Source organism: Carya illinoinensis, chromosome 4, assembly GCF_018687715.1.
Source record: "Carya illinoinensis cultivar Pawnee chromosome 4, C.illinoinensisPawnee_v1, whole genome shotgun sequence".
NCBI classification, from domain to species: Eukaryota; Viridiplantae; Streptophyta; class Magnoliopsida; order Fagales; family Juglandaceae; genus Carya; species Carya illinoinensis.
The window spans coordinates 10651770-10674612 of record NC_056755.1 but is presented as its reverse complement, the minus strand read 5'-3'; the positions used below and the strand labels follow the sequence as shown (position 1 = coordinate 10674612).

General features: G+C 36.4%; 1 protein-coding gene across 1 annotated transcript; it reads right to left on the bottom strand.

Annotated features, from left to right (window-relative positions):
- Nucleotides 1-3416: 3416 nt before the first annotated feature.
- Nucleotides 3417-4702, bottom strand: LOC122307757 (nuclear transcription factor Y subunit beta-like). The gene has a single exon (XM_043120839.1). The coding sequence runs from the start codon at nt 4237-4239 to the stop codon at nt 3538-3540; it is 702 nt and encodes a 233-aa protein (XP_042976773.1). The 5' UTR covers nt 4240-4702; the 3' UTR covers nt 3417-3537.
- Nucleotides 4703-22843: the final 18141 nt, after the last annotated feature.

The following is a 22843-nucleotide window of genomic DNA, read 5'->3' as shown; positions in this document are numbered from 1 at the left end:
AGAAACTACCATTTTTCCAGAAAATGGATCACAAAGTCTCAAACATAATCTCGACATTTTCTCAGAAAATGACCCGTATCAAATATCTAAAAACCCGATCCAATTATTGCATGCACCATGATCTCCCCAAAGGATCATCCACACAGTTTGGCTCCTGTGCCACACCACAGGTAACGACTACGAGTGTGATACCTAAACGAGCGATACCCAGTTCTTGCGCCCAATGCGTACCTGGACCAGGCCATTCTCTAGTCCCCGCTAGCCTAGGAACCACGGAGTCAACACGACAGTGTTACCGTATCGTGCGATCCGGTCGTCGCCCAGTGACAACGCAGGGGATGTCACTCAGTATTATCCATTCCCGAATGACCAGAGGAGTTTCACCGAGATAATATCCCATTCCGGTTTAGGGTCATGATACTCATGCACCTGAAAACCCATTTACACAAATAAAGCCAGTTTTTCTCAATTTAATAAATGCACAATACAATGCACACTTCAAGACATAATCCATCCAATAAATAACAAGATCAACAATAACAAGCAACTCTATCCTCAATCCATCCGACCCCTGACTCGTTGGACTCAGTCCAGAATTAACAACCAGTCAATGAATTTATTGAAAAAGTAATAATATATTTAAATCTAAAATAGAGTTTAGAAATTACTTACAGCGCTATAAGATATTTTTCAAAGGATCACGACGTTGCAAACGGTGGAGAAAAAGTAACGTAACAGTGTAAAATATACTGGCCATGAGTTGTAAAATATTCATTTTCAAACGGGGACAAACCAAGACTTGAAATTGATAGAGAATGGCCTAAAGGGGTTTATGAAGCTATTAGAAGTGAGAGTTGATCGTAGGTGGTGGCGCACAGTAGAGATCGGCCAACTTTGAGAAAAAGAGGCCGAGGGAGAGTGAGAGCTATACACAACTTCGTTGGCCATGAAATTTCTTGGGGAAGGTTATGGTGATGAGATGAACAAGATGGTGGTGGTAAAACACCATGGGTGGCCGTGTACGGCGGCGTACGGTGGTACAACTGAAACTCTAACTATGAAGACCCATCGGAGAAAAAGAGAGAGTTAGGGGAAAAGAAAGTCATGGGGAGGAAGCCCTTGATGTGGTGAATCCATTGGTGGTGCTTGGTGGCTGATTTGGCCGTGTTTGGTGGCTCCAAGAAGAGAAAAAGGCTTGAAAACCCATTTGTTTGGAGGAGAAAAAAGAGATATTGGGTGGCCGATGTAGCATACCACCGGTGTAATAGAGCTCGCCGGTGTGGAAGGGACATGCCGGAGGTGGAGGTGGGTCACGACGGCTGGAGGTGGCGCCGGCTGGGCGGCTAAAGGAAAACGGATAGAGGGAGAGGGGGGCTGGGTCGCACAGGCTGGGGGGAAGAAGCAGGGGAGGAAAAAGAAGAAAGAAAAGAAAGAAAAAGAAAAAAAAAGGAGAAAAGAAAAAGAGGAGTAAAGAAAAAGGAAAGAAAGAAAGTGAGATCCAGTTCTCATATCTTGAATTAAGAAACTGATCAAATGAAAACAATTTAAAAAACTATAAAATGATTAAAATAATTTAAACACCACGTCAAGTTAAAATATAATAAATAACTAATAAAAAAGACAACATAATTTTAAAACTAAAAACAAACTAAAATAAATTATACAACAATTTAAAATCAAAACGATAATTAATATTAAGAAAGCTCCACAAAACAAATATTACAACTAAATAAATTCAACTAAAATATAATAATTTACAATAAAAGAACTAATATTTTAATTAAATTAAAATACTCATTCAGTGAAAATATACGTAAAAAGGGGATGTCACAAAAAGTATGGAAATACTCGATAGATTACAATATTTTTCTTGTAATTCTACAGTACTGATATATTACAATATTTTTCTTCTAACTATTTAATAGTTAAAACTTTGCTTTTATATATTATAGTTCTCAATCTTATATATAATTTTTAATGAGGATGAATTTTGAAGACTAATTAAATTGTATTTATTATTAATTTCTTTAAGAAGACAAATATATAGTTTGAAAAACCAATGATTTTTTTTTTTTCCTTTTTGACAACTTCAAAACCAATGATACGAAGACAAAAACCTTCAACAATCCACATGTTCCTTAAAAGTACCATTCGAGTATAAAATACTAACTCCAATATTCGTACCTTAGTGCACCCTAGAAACGTCAAGTTCAAAAGGGTGCCGCCCCATTCATACCGAGTGGTTTTTGTTTTTTTTTGTTTTGTTCACTTTTTTTAATCCATTTCTTAATCATAAAGTAAAAAAAAAAAAAATATCAATACACTTAAAATTATTTTTTTAATTACTAAATAATTTTTCTTTTTTACTTAAGCATACACTTCGTCGGTACCACTCAGGCGGCAAGGGAGCTTTTTCCATTTCAAAAGGATCATGTTAGAAGGATTGAGATCCAATTGAATACTTTGTTTTAGAATTTTTTTATTTTTATTTTTTGCTTTTATTTTATTCATTTTTTAATAAATTTAAATATTTTTTATATAAAATACATAAATTTAATAATATTTACTTAATCACTAAGAATTAAAAAAAAAAATTTTAAATGGGTAAACTATCGGTTGATATAGCATTTCCCATTTCAAAATCATGTTTCTGTTGATTTCTTGATCATCCTCCTTAATAACCATTTTCGACAACCATCAACAAATTTGTCAAAATATCTATTAAGAACTTGTTTCACATCACCAATACCACGGATAACCTACAATGAAATGAGAGAGCGGCACGTGGTGCCTAGTGAATTCCGATGCCTAAGTTAGATATAAGTGATATCAATATAAGTATATGAATGAATGCGTTAAATATGTTACTTTTAGGCGTTATTTATAGATTAGGTGTGATGATGGTGATAATGATTGACCTCCGATATTTATCTTGAAAACTTTTCGTGTAAATTAAAATAATTACCTTTTTGATTGGTTGAAGGTGTTACCTATTTCCATTATCTATAATATATATCACTACAATCAACCTTTGGGCTCATAGTTTAGCCCCTGGAGAGTCTCAGATTTGGACATTTTAATATATGAGCTTATTTATTTGAGACTCTAAATATTCCTTAAGTTGTGTTAGGTTGCTGGTCAGCAATGATCGTTGGGCGTGCCGCCTAGCACATTTGTATTTTTTTTATAATTTTTAAATATTTTTAAAAAAATAAAAAATATACCGATACATTAAAAATTACTTTCTTAATTACTAAGTAAAAAAATTGAAAAAAAGTTTAAAATAATAAACAGTACACTTGAGCGATTGTATCATTTCTTATATCCCTTCCAATGTCAATAAAAGTCATTTTTGTTCTTGGCTTCGCGTTACGAAAATTGAGAGATCATAAAGTAACAATTAAACTTTAGCCTTAGTATAATTGATCATAATAAGTACATAATCTATATATATATGTAACATTTATTTATCATCAACAAATACATGAAACTCGTACATATTACGTACTACATATTAATTATATATTTCATTAATCTCTACCACTCAACTACTTCGTGATAAAGCTGATCATGAGCTTGAGCCACAGCTCTATTGCCATTTGCATCTCCATTTTCACAGAATTCATTTCCCTTAAAAGCACCAATCACCATATTCTCTTCATAAACCGTGCCTGATCTTCCACTTGCTCCATAACTATCCGTATTTACTTGTGTCTCAAATGAATAAAACCCACCGCTAAAACGCTGAAAATCTGCGTTCGCCGCTACAGAATTAGCAGTAGTAGTACTACTACTCATGGCTCTGTGAATCTCATTGTAATTAGTGCCATGATCCGTGCAGGAATCAGTCGGAGATTGGTCTCCCTGTCTAGCCATGGAAGTCTTATCTCCTTCTGTCTCCCTATACTTGCCGAGGTAGTTCCTCAGGGGTCCGACATAGTTCTCGAACCCCAGTATCGTCATGGCCCACAAGAGGTCATCACCATTAATGGTCTTCCTCTTTTCTCGTTGGCACTTGTCTGATGCTTCACCCGTGATGAAGCTGATGTACTCAGAAACACATTCCTGGACGGTCTCCTTTGCTTCCTTAGAGATTTTGGCATTAGCCGGGAGCGATTTCTTCATGATACGGCTCACGTTGGCAATAGGGAGGAACCGGTCTTGTTCTTTCAAAGAGATCATGATGTCTCCGGACGAGGGGCTCCCAACTGGGCTGGTTTGGCTTCTTTTCCCTGTCATGGCCGAGGACAGAAAATATTTGTGTCTATTTCTGGGGAAAGAAGAAAGAAAGGCTGTGATATTTAGGGGAAGGCAGGGATTTGAGGAATCTATAATACTAACTGGGAAGGAGGCATGGGCTTTTTAAGCTAACAGAAGCTGGGAAAAAGAAAGAAAAAATAATGCAAAAGTGCAAAGGCGGTTTGATGTGAACAAATAGGAAACAAACCATTTGGTGACTAACAATCTATGAGAATTTTTCTCACTTACATCCATAATTGAAAACCAGATCTTTACTTATAAACCATTGAAATTTTCTATTTTTTGCCATTTATAACTAAACAACATCAAGTACCCTGCATAACTTATATTTGTTGACATGATGATCGCTTTGATATATACATGGCCAAATAATGATGGAATAAATTAATCCAGATTATGAATAATATTGGTCGACATTCATGAAGCTTAACTGCATATATAAATCTAGCTACTGAGCGCATGTTTACTGGGTTTATTAATATTCCAGCAACATATAATTATATAAATGGCTCTGTTGATTTCAATCTTAATTAGGAAAAGGAATGTAAAAAGAGGAGGGCATTAGCACATATTCTTCACTACTTTGCCCTTTATTTTTATCTTTCTAATATTCTCTACATCACATCAGGATAGCCACCAGGCATGCTGCATGCATGCCATTTCTCTAGAAGCAGTTTAATTCCTCAAGCCAGCGATCAGTTAAATGGATCGAGGATCATGCGTGCAAACTTGTCCTAATCAAGCAAGCTGCAGGTTCTTAATTATAAGTTCTCTGAAATTCATAGAAAAATCGCCTTGTTCCCTAGCTAGCTACCGGCCTTCCCTCAATGAATTTCATATATATATATATATATATATATATATATATATATATTATATACACTTGTTTTACGCCTAGCTTATAATTAAGTATATCATGCATGCATGCATCCTAATGAATTAATTGATTTTTGAGGATTTATATATATGCTGTACGTGATTAAGACCGTTTACTTTCTTCTTCCTTTTTTTATGAATCGGCTTTATTAATTTGCCTTTTCGACCTGCATGTGAAATCGACCTGCATGATCTCGATCGTAGCCTGCGATGATCCAAAGTTATCTGCATATATATATATATTCTTCTAATTTATTGAAATATGCTCAGCAGCTTGCTTGTTTCATTCATGATCGCTACTTAAAATTATTAATACCGCATGAAGTGATTCAAAATTCAAACTCTATATATATATAGCTAGCTACGTTAATTATAGTTATAATATACACAATTAGAAGCTAGGTACGGCGGCTTCTGATCAAGTCTCAACAGGCCAGGCTTGTGACAAATGGCTGCCTTATTTAGCATTTAGCAACAGCCACTAATATATAATGCATGCCTACCTGTTCACATACGTACAGCTCATTGTTAAGTTCACATGATACTAATTTGAAACTGTCTCTTAATTATAACGTCTGATCTCCATCTCTTGCAAGCTACTTACTCTGCTCATCATCAGTCTTTATATATAAATATCAGAGCATTAATTCATTGTTTATGGCCGGGTTCTTGATCAAATCATTCACACATAAGAACATATACATGTATTTTATGAAATCCAAAATTACATTAATATTCAAACAAAAGGGTTTTACTAAGGTGGTAGCTAGAACCATGTGGATCATTCCCAGGGCCAGATTAATAATCACTTTTTAATTGTGTGCTCTTTCTTGCAAAGTATATATATACTAAAGAGAAATGATATTTGCAGTCGTGGTTGTGCAAGCGGCGTGCAGTCGCTTTGAAAAAAATGAATTAATATGGGATCCACATGAAAAAAAAAAACTAACTTTTTAATCGTAGACCCCACTCTTTTTCAAAGCGATTGCGCAGTATTTACAATTCTACGACTGTATGTAGCATTGCTATATACTAAAATGCATAACAATATTAATGCTGGTGGTGGTGGTAGTGGTGGATTAATAGCTTGTAATAAAAAACTAACAAAATGTTGTTCATGTCGGGAAGCATCTGAACAAACAATACATCACCTCATGAGGCAATTAGTATATAAAGATAGATCTTCGTCACCGAGCTATATATAATATTGTCCTTAATTCTGGATATTCATCAAGCCCGGCAGGGTTAGACATTGCTTCAATAAATATTCATTGTTTACCATCAAAGTATATAGGCTTAGGCCCCAGTAGTGTAATGATGTAATGGACTTCTTTCTATTTTCTTATTGTGCTTATGTTAGTTATTTAAACCATGGCCAGGAGGCCCAGCAGATGGGAAGCCTTCATTAGGGAATTCCTACATATAATTGTGGGGAGCGTACGGATTGCTTTGTCCAGAATCTGAATATAATTTTATTTTCATTTTATTTTCTTCTTCTCAATTGGAGGTTACTCTCCTCGAAGTGAGTTATTTCTAAGTACATTTTATCAAGCATTTTCAGGTTTGTTTACAAAGTGATATCAGAGAGACACTAGTTTCTGTGCTATCTTGGAAGAAATTCTCGTACTCCTCGACAAAATCAAAGAGTTAATGGAAAGAATTCAAAAGAATCTTAAAATTCTCCATCAACATGTAATTGATAGCAAGAAGGATTTTGAAAAAAAAAAATTAACAATATGGAGGAGCAGCTTCATGCTTTAGTGGAAGAGGAAGAGTGAGCAAGGACGGTGATTCCACCAAGATTCCTTTTCCCTCTGTTTTAAAAATTCTGAAATTAATTTCTTTCACTTTTAGATCGATCTCACTTCTCCTTCAATGGATGCACTTAATAAGAATCACGTGATGGCTGGGAAGGGAGGACATCTAGCGCTCGAGATGGATCTTGCCATCACATACTATTGTGCAAGCGTGTGGCAACGTGATCGTATTGAAATCAACACACCATTAGACACCAACCTCACCAAGGTATCGACTACTTCTAAAACAATCTTCCTAGGGATTTCAAACAAAGGGCCACATTTGGTATGGCATCCTTCGTAGAAGCCCATCCAAAATCTATGGGCTTCTTGACACATTTGATGGCTGAAGAGTACACACTCTCTCGATTCATATTCCCTGCACCAAGACTACAACAAAAGAATTCCCAAATCGCATCTGGTAATGGACCCAAAGCCTTCGCTCGAGCTATCATTTTTGTTCCTCTCCACCAGATCAGATCTCTTTGGCATTCTGAAGTGTAGCGGTAAAGCCACTTTTATGGGTCAAAAATGGTGGCTAGTTGACAACCTACATCAAGCTTGCGTTCACATTTGCTTCCGCCATCTTCCATCGCCAAAGCCACCTTTATGGGTCAAAAATGGTGGCTAGTTGACAACCTACATCAAGCTTGCGTTCACATTTGCTTCCGCCATCTTCTACCTCCTTTAACTCCTATAAATACATGTTTTTGCTTTTAAAAACCTATCCTATTTTGAAAGAAAAATTTAGAGAAAGAGAGAGAGTTTTAGAGAGAAAAATAGTGAGGTTTCTCCTATATATTGTCTTTCATTTTATAATAAAGAGTGAGTTTTCTCCTTTTATAAGAGAGGGTATTGTCAATTGTGCTCTCCTTATTCAAGAGAGAAATTCTTGTAATCCTTTTGCTATAAGTGAAATTCTTCTACAATTGGAGTTCCTTATTATTTCTTTTATTCTTTCTCATTTCTACTTCAGTTGTAATTGTATGCCCCGTACCACAAGCGCCTAACAGTGGTATCAGAGCATCAGGTTTATAGCCGGTTTTCGTGCAACAGTTAGATCCAGTTAGTGGAAAGGAGGCATCTTCAATAATGGCGACGAAGTACGAAATAGAGAAGTTCAATGAGAGTAATTTCTCATTGTGGAAAATGAGAATAAAAGCAATTTTGAGGAAAAATAATTGCTTGACGGCAATTGGAGATAGGCCCGATGAGATCACTGACGACAGCAAGTGGAACGAGATGGATGGCAATGCTATTGCTAATCTGCACCTAGCACTAGCTGATGGAGTATTGTCAAGTGTGGCGGAGAAAAAGACAGCAAAAGAGATATGTGATACTCTGACAAAATTGTACGAGGCCAAATCACTACACAACAAAATTTTCTTGAGAAGAAAACTCTACACCCTTCGGATGATGGAGTCAACTATGGTGACAGACCAAATCAACACCCTTAACACTTTATTTTCACAGCTCACAGCAATGGGGCATAACATAGAGACGGGTGAACGTGCTGAAATTCTACTTCAAAGTCTACCTGATTCGTATGATCAACTCATCATCAACTTAACCAACAACATTGAAGTTCTAGTCTTCGATGATATTGCAGCTGCGGTTCTTGAAGAAGAAAGTCGGCGCAAAAGCAAAGAAGATAGACCAGGAGGTTCACAGCAAGCCGAATCTTTGGTAATGACGAGAGGAAGATCAACGGAACGTGTCCTCAGTGGGAGTCAAAATCAGAGTAGATCATAATCCAAAAGTAAGAAGAATGTCAAGTGTCATCACTGTGGCAAGAAAGGGCACTACAAAAGGGAGTGTTGGCATCTCAAGAAGAACGAAGAAGCCAAAGGAAAAGGCCCTGAGTTGTCAAAAGCTCAGGGTTGTGTAGCAAGCACCTCAGATGATGGTGAAATTTTATACAGTGAGGCAACAACAGTTACTGAAGGTAGAAGAAGATTCGCTGATGTCTGACTTATTGACTCAGGAGCAACATGGCATATGACTCCCCGGAGAGAATGGTTCCATCAATATGAACCTATCTCAGGAGGATCTGTGTTCATGGGAGACGATCATGCCTTGGAGATTGCTGGTATTGGTACCATCAAATTGAAGATGTGTGACGGTACAGTTCGTGTGACGCTCCCAAATTCCGTTTGGGATCGGACGGACATTTGAAGCGTCGAGACATGCAACATAAGGTTACCTGCCCCCGTTCATGACATATAAGATGCAATAATCCTAACATGCATCTAACATTATGCAATATTCGCAGCGGATAATTTTTTTCTTTAGCAATACTATGCACCAAACTGAAAATATCCCAATACTTAAAACATACTTCATACATAAAGATCCATTGAATAACTAAGATCACAGCACTATTCCAAAATAGTTATGATCCAAAAGTACTGGAGATGCAACTCCATCGTACAAGTAGTAATTTAACTACTATATTAACATTAACGACGCACCGTCGTTCAGTCGACTGTGTCTAGTTGGTCAGCTCCTGATCCTCCTTCAGGTCCTGTAATAAGATCTACCATTCGGGGGGAATGGTAGTTGGGACTACCACAGTGAGATTTGATTACAAATCTCAGCAAGTTAACAAAAAACTTCCATACAGACTAATGATGCATGTATGACAGTAAAAGCATAAATGCATAATCAAATTTATAAGTAATTAAAGCATAACTTAACGTACAACATAGCATAATTGACATAGCTTAAAATGAATCATGAACTGAACTTGACTTGACATAAACTTGATCTGAAACTTGACTTAGCATGAACTTGCTCTGAAACTTGAATTAACATGAAAAATACATACTCCACAGTTGTTGTGGCCCCATGTATTCTACGTGTGAATACATACTCCACAGTTGTTGTGGCCCCATGTATTCTACACAAACTTGACTTAACATTAAAAATACATACTCCACAGTTGTTGTGGCCCCATGTATTCTATGTGTAAATACATACTCCACAGTTGTTGTGGCCCCATGTATTCTATACATCACTATGCAGTTAAATACATACTCCACAGTTGTTGTGGCCCCATGTATTCTACATAAACTGAATATACTCAAGATGAAACGTGACTGGAATATGAAAGGACTGAAGGCCTGACGTAACATAACGTGACTTGAACATAATTTGAAATACATAACCAACTTGAGATAGTAACATTTCGTAACATGGCATAACATATAACAAACAACATATTTAGCATGACATATTTGTAATGTATAGTAATACATGACAGAATATATTGTGCAACAGATAAAAATTGATGACAGAATAAATTCTGTATAATAGACAATTACATGATAACTTGGCATAGCATGACATATATGATAACATACATACATACACTGTAATTCTTTTACTTAGCACACATACACAGTAGACTGCTAGTAAGTTAAAAGCTAACTTACCTCGATCTCCGCGTTTCTTATAAAACTTCAAGTGCGATCACGAGGAACTGTAATTAGTGATTCTAAAAGTTAGAACTAAATCACTAATAATTTGAAATATGGAAAATACTAACTTAAAGAGTAAAATTTTCATTTTACTCTCTACATGTGGGAAAATGACCGTTTTACCCATAACTTAAGGATTTTGCATACTAACTCCAAAAGTTTCTAAAATTTACATTCCTCATGTAAATCTTGTCCTAAACTTAAATATCAACTCAGAAAAATTTAAAACAAAACACAACTATGAAGAACACACTATGGTCGAAACATGCATAGGCCATTTCCCTTTATTTTTGTTGCAATTCCTTCCAACTTCAAAACTCATGCTTAAACCAAAATTTTGCAACAAACATCTTCCAATCCTAAGTTCAAAACCATACTTAAAACATCCATTCAGAAAAAACTAATAATCAACACCAAACTTTTTTGTAAAAAGATCCAAGCACTTGAATCACAAGTTTTGACCTTAAATCAAAACATCTCCAAGAATTTCAAAAATCAAATCTTACTTCTAACATATTCATAATATCATCCTAACATCAACCATGCTTTAAATCATCAAACTAAAGTCACCAAAATCACAAAATAACATTTGGAGTTTTTGGTTTTACACTTAGTCCAAAAACATAAACTTTTCCCTCAACTAGTTTTGATAAATCTCTTGATCTATGACTTATAAATATATGATCTTCAAACCAAACCATCATATGGTTTAAAAAGATGTCCTAAAACATATATAAGCTTCTAATTCAAGATCATATGGTTAGAAATTAACCAAAACATAAATTTAGCCAAGAATATCCACACTTTGACTTATTTGAATATCTCTTTGCATAAAATTTCATATCTTTGAAACTAACATCAAATATCTTCAAAATAATAATATAACATGTATATAAGATGTTTAGGATCCTCCAATAAAATTATCAAAGTCATTAGAATAGGTTTAGACCACCAAAGAGTTAAACTTTCTCAAAACAGAAACTGTTTTTCCTCTTCCAGTTTCTAAGTTTCTAAATCTAAGAACATCTTTCATCAAAACCTTTAATCATGCAAAAATCCTCAACCAATAGTCACATATACATGTTAAAAATACTCCATAAAAATTTCGGACCAATATCTATCCATTAGCTTGGTCAAAAACTCCAAACTATATCATATTCTCCAGTTTATCTCCCAGAATGACCTTTCTATAGTTTACACAATATTTGACTGACCAAATGATCTTCAAATGGGGCAAATAAGATATCCATGTAAACTAGACTCAAAAAGGAACAACTTATATGAAGGAGACTTTATGATAAAACACTTACAACAGCTTCGAAATGGGCATGCAAAAGATCTCCTAAAATCTGTCCGAGAGAGAGTGTTTGATAATCTTTTATTAGAAGGAGTTATTGAAGATAAGTTCATGGGTGATGGCTGGACACATTTATGGACGAGATTAGGGAGGTGATAAGGCTGGAGTTGAGAGTTAAGTGTGGTTTTCTCCTACCCAAAATATCTATAAAAGATTATCTCATAATATTCTATCCAATAATATCTACAAAAATCAACTTAAGATATTTTTATCTAATAATATCTATAAAAATCAACTCAAAATATTTTTACCCAATAATATTCACGAAAATTACCTCAAGATATTTCTTTTTATCCAATAATATTTACAATTTTGAACAGACATTTTGTCCGAAAATATGAAAAAATGTTATTGCGCCATAAGACTTTAAATAACCCTCCGAGTCTAATGGCACAAACCATAATACATTTTGACACTTCTAACTATCTCCAATAATCAAAAATACACTTCTAATACCATAGTAAATAATAACACTAACTATGTAGTTAGACAAAAAACCTATACGATTAATGGATTCGTGAAAACTTATGGGTTTTTCACGAGATTCCTAAAGTTAATAGAAATTTCACAATTGAATTTCTAGCGGGCTGTTACAATCTCCCCTCCTAAAAAAAAGATTTCGTCCTCGAAATCGAAGTAAGTAAGAAATAACAATTCAAAAGTTAAGGAAACACATATACTTTATTGATATTCGAATAACGAAGTACAACGTCTGATATTGTCAGTCCCGTACAAGTGAACCACAAAGTATCAATTAAGCAAAATCCCAAAACAACTCTGCAAGACTGAATTTAGATGTCAAACAACTGGGGGTACTTGGCTCGCATATCAACTTCCTTCTCCCAAGTCGCCTCTTGAATATTATGATTTTGCCAAAGTACTTTGACCAATGGGATCTTACGGTTCCGCAACTCTTTATCTTTCCAGTCAAGAATTTGCATTGGCTTCTCTTCATAGGTCAAGTTGGGTTGTAAAGGTATGCTGTCAGGATCCACTATCATTGGTGTCTGATTCCCAAAACTCTTTTTCAAAGAAGACACGTGGAAAACATTATGAATTCCATGGAACTCAGTTGGCAATTCCAAACGATATGCAACTACTCCCACTTTCTCCACTATCTCATAGGGTCCCACATATCTCGGACTTAACTTGTTTTTCACTCCGAAACGACTTACTCCTCTCATAGGAGATACCTTCACATAGACCCAATCTCCAACTTTAAAATCTATGCTCCTCCTTCGATTATCAGCGTAGCTCTTCTGTCGACTCTGTGCTGTTTTCATCCTTTCTTTAATCAAGTGTACTTGGTCCTTAATCTCTTGTAAGACTTTTGGTCCAACTACTTTGCTTTCCCCTACTTCATCCCAGTACAGAGGTGATCTACACTTTCTACCATACAAGGCTTCATATGGTGCCATTTGAATAGTGGCCTGGAAACTATTGTTATAAGCAAATTCTACCAAAGGTAATTGTTTCTCCCAATTCCCTTCGTAATCCAAAACACAGGCTCTTAGCATATCTTCCAAAGTTTGAATCGTCCTTTCTGTCTGTCCATCTGTTTGTGGGTGGTATGCACTACTAAACCTCATACTAGAGCCCATCGATTCTTGTAAACTTTTCCAGAAGCGTGACGTAAAACGAGGGTCTCTATCTGATACGATCGTCTTAGGCACTCCATGCAATCTGACAATCTCTGCTATATAAATTCTCGTCAATCTTTCTAGAGAATCTGTATTCTTAATGGGTATGAAGTGAGCACTTTTTGTCAGACGATCAACTATTACCCAGATAGTATTATTTCCGGCTGAGGTTCTTGGAAAGCCTACTATAAAATCCATGGAAATATCCTCCCATTTCCATTCTGGGATTGGCAATGATTGCAATTTACCGGCTGGCTTTTGGTGCTCTGCTTTTACTAATCTACAGACAGAACATTTGTTCACAAATTCTGCTACGTCCTTCTTCATTCCTTCCCACCAAAAAGACTGTTTCAAATCCTGATACATTTTTGTACTACCAGGATGAGCAGTGTAAGGTGTGTTATGAGCTTCCTTTAGTACTTTTTCCTTTAACTCTTCATCTGCTGGAATGACTCTTCGGTCCTTGTAATACAGAGTCCCATCCTCTCTGAGGCTAAAGTCCACTGGTCCTTTTGACTTTTCGATCTTTTTTACAACTTCTGCAAGTTTACTGTCCTTCTTTTGACGGTCTTTCAGTTCTTCCCAGTCCAATGGAATGAATTCTTGGATTGTAGTCAACATGATTTCCTGACTACGGTTTCTAATCAACAGTTTTCTCATACTACATAAGAGGGAATTTACTTCTGATGAAGGAACTGATGAAGCTTCTTGTCTGCTCTTGCGGCTTAAAGCATCAGCTACCACGTTGGCCTTTCCAGGATGATACTTGATGTCGCACTGATAGTCGCTGATTAATTCCAGCCATCTTCTTTGCCTCATGTTAAGATTCTTCTGCTCAAACAGGTACTTTAGGCTTTTGTGATCTGTGAAGACTTCACACTTCTCGCCATACAAATAATGTCTCCAAATTTTAAGAGCAAAAACTACTGCAGCTAATTCCAAATCATGAGTAGGATAATTCTGTTCGTGATTCTTCAGTTGTCGTGAAGCATAAGCAACCACTTTCCCTTCTTGCATTAGCACACATCCGAGTCCTGCCTTAGATGCATCGCTATATACTACAAAAGATTTAAGAGGTTCCGGCAGTGTAAGTACCGGTGCAGTGGTAAGTCTTTTCTTCAACTCAAGAAAACTTGTTTCGCACTTATCATTCCAAGTAAATTTCACATTTTTCTTAGTTAGGGCGGTAAGTGGTCCAGACAAACGGGAGAATCCTTCCACAAATCTCCTATAGTAACCAGCCAGTCCTAAGAAACTTCGGATCTCATGCACACTGGTCAGTCTCTGCCAGTTCGTTACAGCTTCAATCTTGCTCGGGTCTACTGCTACTCCTCTACTAGAGATCACATGACCTAGAAATTTTACTTCTTCCAGCCAGAACTCACACTTACTAAGTTTGGCATAAAGTTTCTGATCCTTAAGTATAGTTAAAGCCATGCTTAGATGATGTCTGTGTTCCTCCTTGTTCTTAGAGTAGATTAAGATGTCATCAATGAATACGACAACAAAATTATCCAAATAAGGTCTGAATATTTTGTTCATCATGTCCATGAATGCGGCTGGAGCATTGGTTAACCCAAAAGGCATCACTAAAAACTCGAAGTGGCCATACCTTGTCCTAAAGGCAGTTTTCAGCACATCTTGATCCTTGACTTTTAGCTGATGATACCCGGATCTCAGGTCAATCTTTGAAAACACTGCTGCTCCTTGTAACTGATCCAACAAATCATCGATTCTGGGTAATGGGTATCTATTCTTAATCGTCACCTTATTCAACTCTCTATAGTCTATACACATCCTCATAGATCCATCTTTTTTCTTCACAAATAACACAGGTGCTCCCCACGGCGAAGAACTAGGGCGGATAAAACCCTTCTCCAAAAGTTCTTCCAATTGTAGCTTGAGCTCCTTCAACTCGGTAGGGGCCATACGATATGGCGCCTTGTGAGTCGGAGTTGTTGCCGGCTCCAACTCTATTTGGAATTCTACTTCTCTATCTGGTGGCAAACCAGGTAACTCATCAACGAAAACTTCAGGAAAGTCTTCAACCACAGGTATCCCTTGGATTCCTATAGTTTTGGTTGTCTCCTCTACAGTTATCAATAGAAACGCTGAGGCTCCATCATCGATACACTTCCTAGCTTGCAACGCCGAGATCAAAGGTGGGGTGGCCTTAACTGATGTTCCTGCGTAACTCATCCTGTCTTCAGTTGGAGGTTCAAACACAACCTCTCGTTTCCGACAGTCTATCTTAGCGTAGTGCTTGAAAAGCCAGTCCATCCCCAAAATCAGGTCGAATTCCATCTGACCGAATACTAACAAGTTAGCCTTCAGTGTCCTTCCTTCTAGCTCTAACGGACAATCATTAACTAAACGGGTACAAGATACTGTATTCCCATCGGGAATTAATACTACAACCCGTCGTGGTAATAATTCAGTCTGCAAACTACAAATTCGTGCAAACGCTGCAGACACAAAGGACTGCGACGCACCTGAATCGAATAGTGCACAAGCCGAGAACCTAAACAAATTAACCCTTCCTAAAAAAAATATATACACCGATATTAATACTAATTCTAACACATTCATAATACCTGCAACATCATAAATACTAAAAGGAAAGAAAATAAAATAAAATAAAATAATAAAAAAAATACCAGTCATGACGCCAGCTTCATCAGTTTCAGGTGTGTCAACATCAAAATCACCGGGTGTTACTGCATACACTCGTGCCGGGATGTGGGGCCTTGGCTTGCGATCACCAGCTCCACTACCTTGTTTGGCGTTAGGACAATCTCTAATCATATGTCCTGGTTTTCCACATCGGTAACAGACTCCATATCCCTTGTAACATTCTCCAGAATGAAGCTTACCACACTTAGGGCATGGTGAATAAAAGGACGGCTTCTGTCCTCCAATTATTATTCCCTTGCCTTTCTCCGGACTAGAAAAAGGCCTCTTTTTCTCAGCACTACTGCTTGTAGTAAATGGCATGGCCCTCTTTCGATCGGTCATGTTCTGGATTGCCAATTCCTTCTGCTCAGCCTCTGCTATTGTCGCTACATTTACCAACTCTTGGTAATTCTCTATTCTAAGGCAAGCTACTTGACTTCGGATTCTAGGCAGAAGTCCTGCTTGAAACTTTTGTGCCTGCATCTTTTGAGTTGAAATCAAGTGTGGTGCAAACCTTCCCAATGCCATGAATTTAGCAGCATACTGCTCTACAGTCAAACTACCTTGTTTTAAGGACGCAAATTCCAGGGCTTTCAATTGTTTGACAGAGTCTGGGAAGAATCTGTTGTCAAACTCTTCCTTGAACCTCTCCCAAGATAATGCAGCCATACTACCTAGTTCCCTAACTAGAAGTTGCCTACGTGTATCCCACCATATTCCAGCTTCTCCTTGGAATAGGTATCCAGCATATAGAACCTTTTGGTCCTCAAGACATCCACAAATCTCGTACGTTCTCTCGAGATCTATAATCCATTTCTCGGCTCTCAGTGGTCCTTCATTACCAAAAAAATTTGGGTAACGGTAAAGCATAAACTTCTCATATGGACAACCCCTAACTTCGGGTCTAGGTGCGATCACTTGTTGCTGTTGCTGATGTCTAAGCACGTCAGTCAGCATACGCACAGCTTCAGCTAATCCTCCATCCATCGGGGAATCATGATTCTCCTGATTGATACCACCTTCAGGGTTTTGAGGTATTCTACCATGAGTCATTTCTCTCTTCCTGTAACACACGAGTATACATATTACAATCATATAATACCTCACATACCTTTAAGAAATTCAAGCCTAATGACAACTAAATTTTAAACCTAATATTTGGTGCATTTCCTAAGGACATGTGGATTTACTGCCCAGAGACGTATTGCTCTGATACCACCCTGTGACGCTCCCAAATTCCGTTTGGGATCGGACGGACATTTGAAGCGTCGAGACATGCAACACAAGGTTACCTGCCCCCGTTCATGACATATAAGATGCAATAATCCTAACATGCATCTAACATTATGCAATATTCGCAGCGGATAATTTTTTTCTTTAGCAATACTATGCACCAAACTGAAAATATCCCAATACTTAAAACATACTTCATACATAAAGATCCATTGAATAACTAAGATCACAGCACTATTCCAAAATAGTTATGATCCAAAAGTACTGGAGATGCAACTCCATCGTACAAGTAGTAATTTAACTACTATATTAACATTAACGACGCACCGTCGTTCAGTCGACTGTGTCTAGTTGGTCAGCTCCTGATCCTCCTTCAGGTCCTGTAATAAGATCTACCATTCGGGGGGAATGGTAGTTGGGACTACCACAGTGAGATTTGATTACAAATCTCAGCAAGTTAACAAAAAACTTCCATACAGACTAATGATGCATGTATGACAGTAAAAGCATAAATGCATAATCAAATTTATAAGTAATTAAAGCATAACTTAACGTACAACATAGCATAATTGACATAGCTTAAAATGAATCATGAACTGAACTTGACTTGACATAAACTTGATCTGAAACTTGACTTAGCATGAACTTGCTCTGAAACTTGAATTAACATGAAAAATACATACTCCACAGTTGTTGTGGCCCCATGTATTCTACGTGTGAATACATACTCCACAGTTGTTGTGGCCCCATGTATTCTACACAAACTTGACTTAACATTAAAAATACATACTCCACAGTTGTTGTGGCCCCATGTATTCTATGTGTAAATACATACTCCACAGTTGTTGTGGCCCCATGTATTCTATACATCACTATGCAGTTAAATACATACTCCACAGTTGTTGTGGCCCCATGTATTCTACATAAACTGAATATACTCAAGATGAAACGTGACTGGAATATGAAAGGACTGAAGGCCTGACGTAACATAACGTGACTTGAACATAATTTGAAATACATAACCAACTTGAGATAGTAACATTTCGTAACATGGCATAACATATAACAAACAACATATTTAGCATGACATATTTGTAATGTATAGTAATACATGACAGAATATATTGTGCAACAGATAAAAATTGATGACAGAATAAATTCTGTATAATAGACAATTACATGATAACTTGGCATAGCATGACATATATGATAACATACATACATACACTGTAATTCTTTTACTTAGTACACATACACAGTAGACTGCTAGTAAGTTAAAAGCTAACTTACCTCGATCTCCGCGTTTCTTATAAAACTTCAAGTGCGATCACGAGGAACTGTAATTGGTGATTCTAAAAGTTAGAACTAAATCACTAATAATTTGAAATATGGAAAATACTAACTTAAAGAGTAAAATTTTCATTTTACTCTCTACATGTGGGAAAATGACCGTTTTACCCATAACTTAAGGATTTTGCATACTAACTCCAAAAGTTTCTAAAATTTACATTCCTCATGTAAATCTTGTCCTAAACTTAAATATCAACTCAGAAAAATTTAAAACAAAACACAACTATGAAGAACACACTATGGTCGAAACATGCATAGGCCATTTCCCTTTATTTTTGTTGCAATTCCTTCCAACTTCAAAACTCATGCTTAAACCAAAATTTTGCAACAAACATCTTCCAATCCTAAGTTCAAAACCATACTTAAAACATCCATTCAGAAAAAACTAATAATCAACACCAAACTTTTTTGTAAAAAGATCCAAGCACTTGAATCACAAGTTTTGACCTTAAATCAAAACATCTCCAAGAATTTCAAAAATCAAATCTTACTTCTAACATATTCATAATATCATCCTAACATCAACCATGCTTTAAATCATCAAACTAAAGTCACCAAAATCACAAAATAACATTTGGAGTTTTTGGTTTTACACTTAGTCCAAAAACATAAACTTTTCCCTCAACTAGTTTTGATAAATCTCTTGATCTATGACTTATAAATATATGATCTTCAAACCAAACCATCATATGGTTTAAAAAGATGTCCTAAAACATATATAAGCTTCTAATTCAAGATCATATGGTTAGAAATTAACCAAAACATAAATTTAGCCAAGAATATCCACACTTTGACTTATTTGAATATCTCTTTGCATAAAATTTCATATCTTTGAAACTAACATCAAATATCTTCAAAATAATAATATAACATGTATATAAGATGTTTAGGATCCTCCAATAAAATTATCAAAGTCATTAGAATAGGTTTAGACCACCAAAGAGTTAAACTTTCTCAAAACAGAAACTGTTTTTCCTCTTCCAGTTTCTAAGTTTCTAAATCTAAGAACATCTTTCATCAAAACCTTTAATCATGCAAAAATCCTCAACCAATAGTCACATATACATGTTAAAAATACTCCATAAAAATTTCGGACCAATATCTATCCATTAGCTTGGTCAAAAACTCCAAACTATATCATATTCTCCAGTTTATCTCCCAGAATGACCTTTCTATAGTTTACACAATATTTGACTGACCAAATGATCTTCAAATGGGGCAAATAAGATATCCATGTAAACTAGACTAAAAAAGGAACAACTTATATGAAGGAGACTTTATGATAAAACACTTACAACAGCTTCGAAATGGGCATGCAAAAGATCTCCTAAAATCTGTCCGAGAGAGAGTGTTTGATAATCTTTTATTAGAAGGAGTTATTGAAGATAAGTTCATGGGTGATGGCTGGACACATTTATGGACGAGATTAGGGAGGTGATAAGGCTGGAGTTGAGAGTTAAGTGTGGTTTTCTCCTACCCAAAATATCTATAAAAGATTATCTCATAATATTCTATCCAATAATATCTACAAAAATCAACTTAAGATATTTTTATCTAATAATATCTATAAAAATCAACTCAAAATATTTTTACCCAATAATATTCACGAAAATTACCTCAAGATATTTCTTTTTATCCAATAATATTTACAATTTTGAACAGACATTTTGTCCGAAAATATGAAAAAATGTTATTGCGCCATAAGACTTTAAATAACCCTCCGAGTCTAATGGCACAAACCATAATACATTTTGACACTTCTAACTATCTCCAATAATCAAAAATACACTTCTAATACCATAGTAAATAATAACACTAACTATGTAGTTAGACAAAAAACCTATACGATTAATGGATTCGTGAAAACTTATGGGTTTTTCACGAGATTCCTAAAGTTAATAGAAATTTCACAATTGAATTTCTAGCGGGCTGTTACAGTTCGCACCATTCAGGAGATACGACATGTGAAAGGCCTGAAGAAAAATCTATTGTCTTTAGGACAATTAGATAATAGTGGGTGTAAAACCCATATTCAAGATGAGATCATGAAAATAGTTAAAGGCGCGCTTGTAATGATGAAAGCGGAAAAGATAGCTGCAAATTTGTACATGCTTAAAGGAGAAACACAACAGGAAGGAGAAGCATCCACTGCGTTGGCAAGTTCGGCAGAAGAATTAACAATGATGTGGCACCGTAAGCTTGGCCACATGTCGGAACGAGGTTTGAAGATTCTTGCTAAACAAAAGCTTCTTCCAGGGTTCAAAAAGGTTTCATTACCCTTTTGTGAGCATTGTGTTACTAGTAAGCAGCACAGATTAAAATTCAGTAGTTCCTCTGCTAGAAGTAAAACTATCTTAGAATTAATCCATTCTGATGTTTGGCAAGCAAAATACTTTGTGTCATTTATTGACGATTACTCCAGGAGATGTTGGGTGTATCCAATAAAAAATAAAGCAGATGTATTTCCAGTTTTCAAAATATTCAAAGCGCGAGTTGAGCTTGAATCTGAAAAGAAGATCAAGTGTTTAAGGACAGACAATGGAGGAGAATATACTGGTATTGAATTTGATAGCTTCTGTCAACAAGAAGGTATCAAAAGGCAGCTCACGGTGGCATACACTCCACAACAAAATGGAGTAGCAGAGCGGATGAACAGAACCTTGTTAGAACGAACAAGAGCGATGTTGAGAACTGCAGGAATGGCCAAGTCATTTTGGGCAGAAGCAGTCAAGACTGCCTGTTATGTGATCAATCGGTCACCATCAACCGCAATTGATCTGAAAACGCCGATGGAGATGTGGACTGATAAGCCAGCTGATTATTCTCACTTACATACATTTGGAAGTCCTGTTTATGTTATGTACAACACCCAAGAAACATCAAAGCTAGATCTAAAATCTAGAAAATGTATTTTCTTAGGGTATGCTGATGGAGTCAAGGGGTATCGCCTGTGGGATCCCACTGTCCGTAAGGTGCTAATCAGCAGGGATGTTGTATTTGTAGAAGATAAGGTACAAGAAAAAGAAAATGATAGCGCTTCAAAAGAGAAACCAGAGACTACTACAGTTCAAGTTGAAGAAAGACAAGAATTAGAAGTTCCAAATTCTTCTGAAGTAATATCAGAGCACGAAGAATAAGAACAAGCTGAGTGTGCAATTCCACAAGTTTGACGGTCAACTCGGGAGAGAAGAAAACCAACTTGGCACTCAGAGTACATCATGGAGGGAAATGTCGCATACTGTCTACTAACAGAAGATGGAGAACCATCAAATTTTCATGAGGCTACAAATAGTCAAGAAGCTTCTCTGTGGATGGTTGCAATGCAAGAAGAAATTGAAGCTCTCCATAAAAACAAAACATGGGATCTTGTACCACTACCACAAGGAAGGAAGGCCATCGGAAACAAATGGGTTTACAAGATCAAACGAAATGGCAATGATCAAGTGGAGCGGTATCGTGCTAGATTGGTGGTGAAAGGATTCGCTCAGAAAGAAGGCATAGACTTCAACGAAATATTCTCTCCTGTTGTTTGACTCTCAACGGTTCGAGCAGTCCTTGCGATGTGTGCTACATTTGACTTGTACTTAGAACAACTGGACGTGAAAACTGCATTTCTTCATGGAGAAATTGAAGAAGAAATTTATATGCTCCAACCAGAAGGTTTTGAAGAAAAAGAAAAAGAGAACTTGGTTTTCAGCTTGAACAAATCTCTATACGGTCTCAAACAGGCGCCGAGATGTTGGTATAAGAGATTTGATTCTTTTATCATGAGCCTTGGATACAACAGACATAGTTCAGATCCTTGTGTTTACTACAAGAGATTTGGTGATGGTAATTTCATTATTCTGTTGTTGTATGTTGACGACATGTTGGTAGTAGGCCCCAAGAAAGATCGTATTACAGACTTAAAGGCACAGTTGGCTAGGGAGTTTGAAATGAAGGACTTGGGACCAGCAAACAAGATTCTAGGGATGCAAATTTACCGAGACAAAAATAATAGGAAGATATGGCTTTCTCAGAAAAATTATTTGAAGAAAATCTTGCGACGCTTCAACATGCAAGATTGTAAGCCAATTTCTACCCCTCTTCCTATTAATTTCAAGTTATCCTCAAGTATGAGTCCTAGTAATGAAGCAGAGAGGATGGAAATGTCTCGAGTACCGTATGCATCAGCAGTGG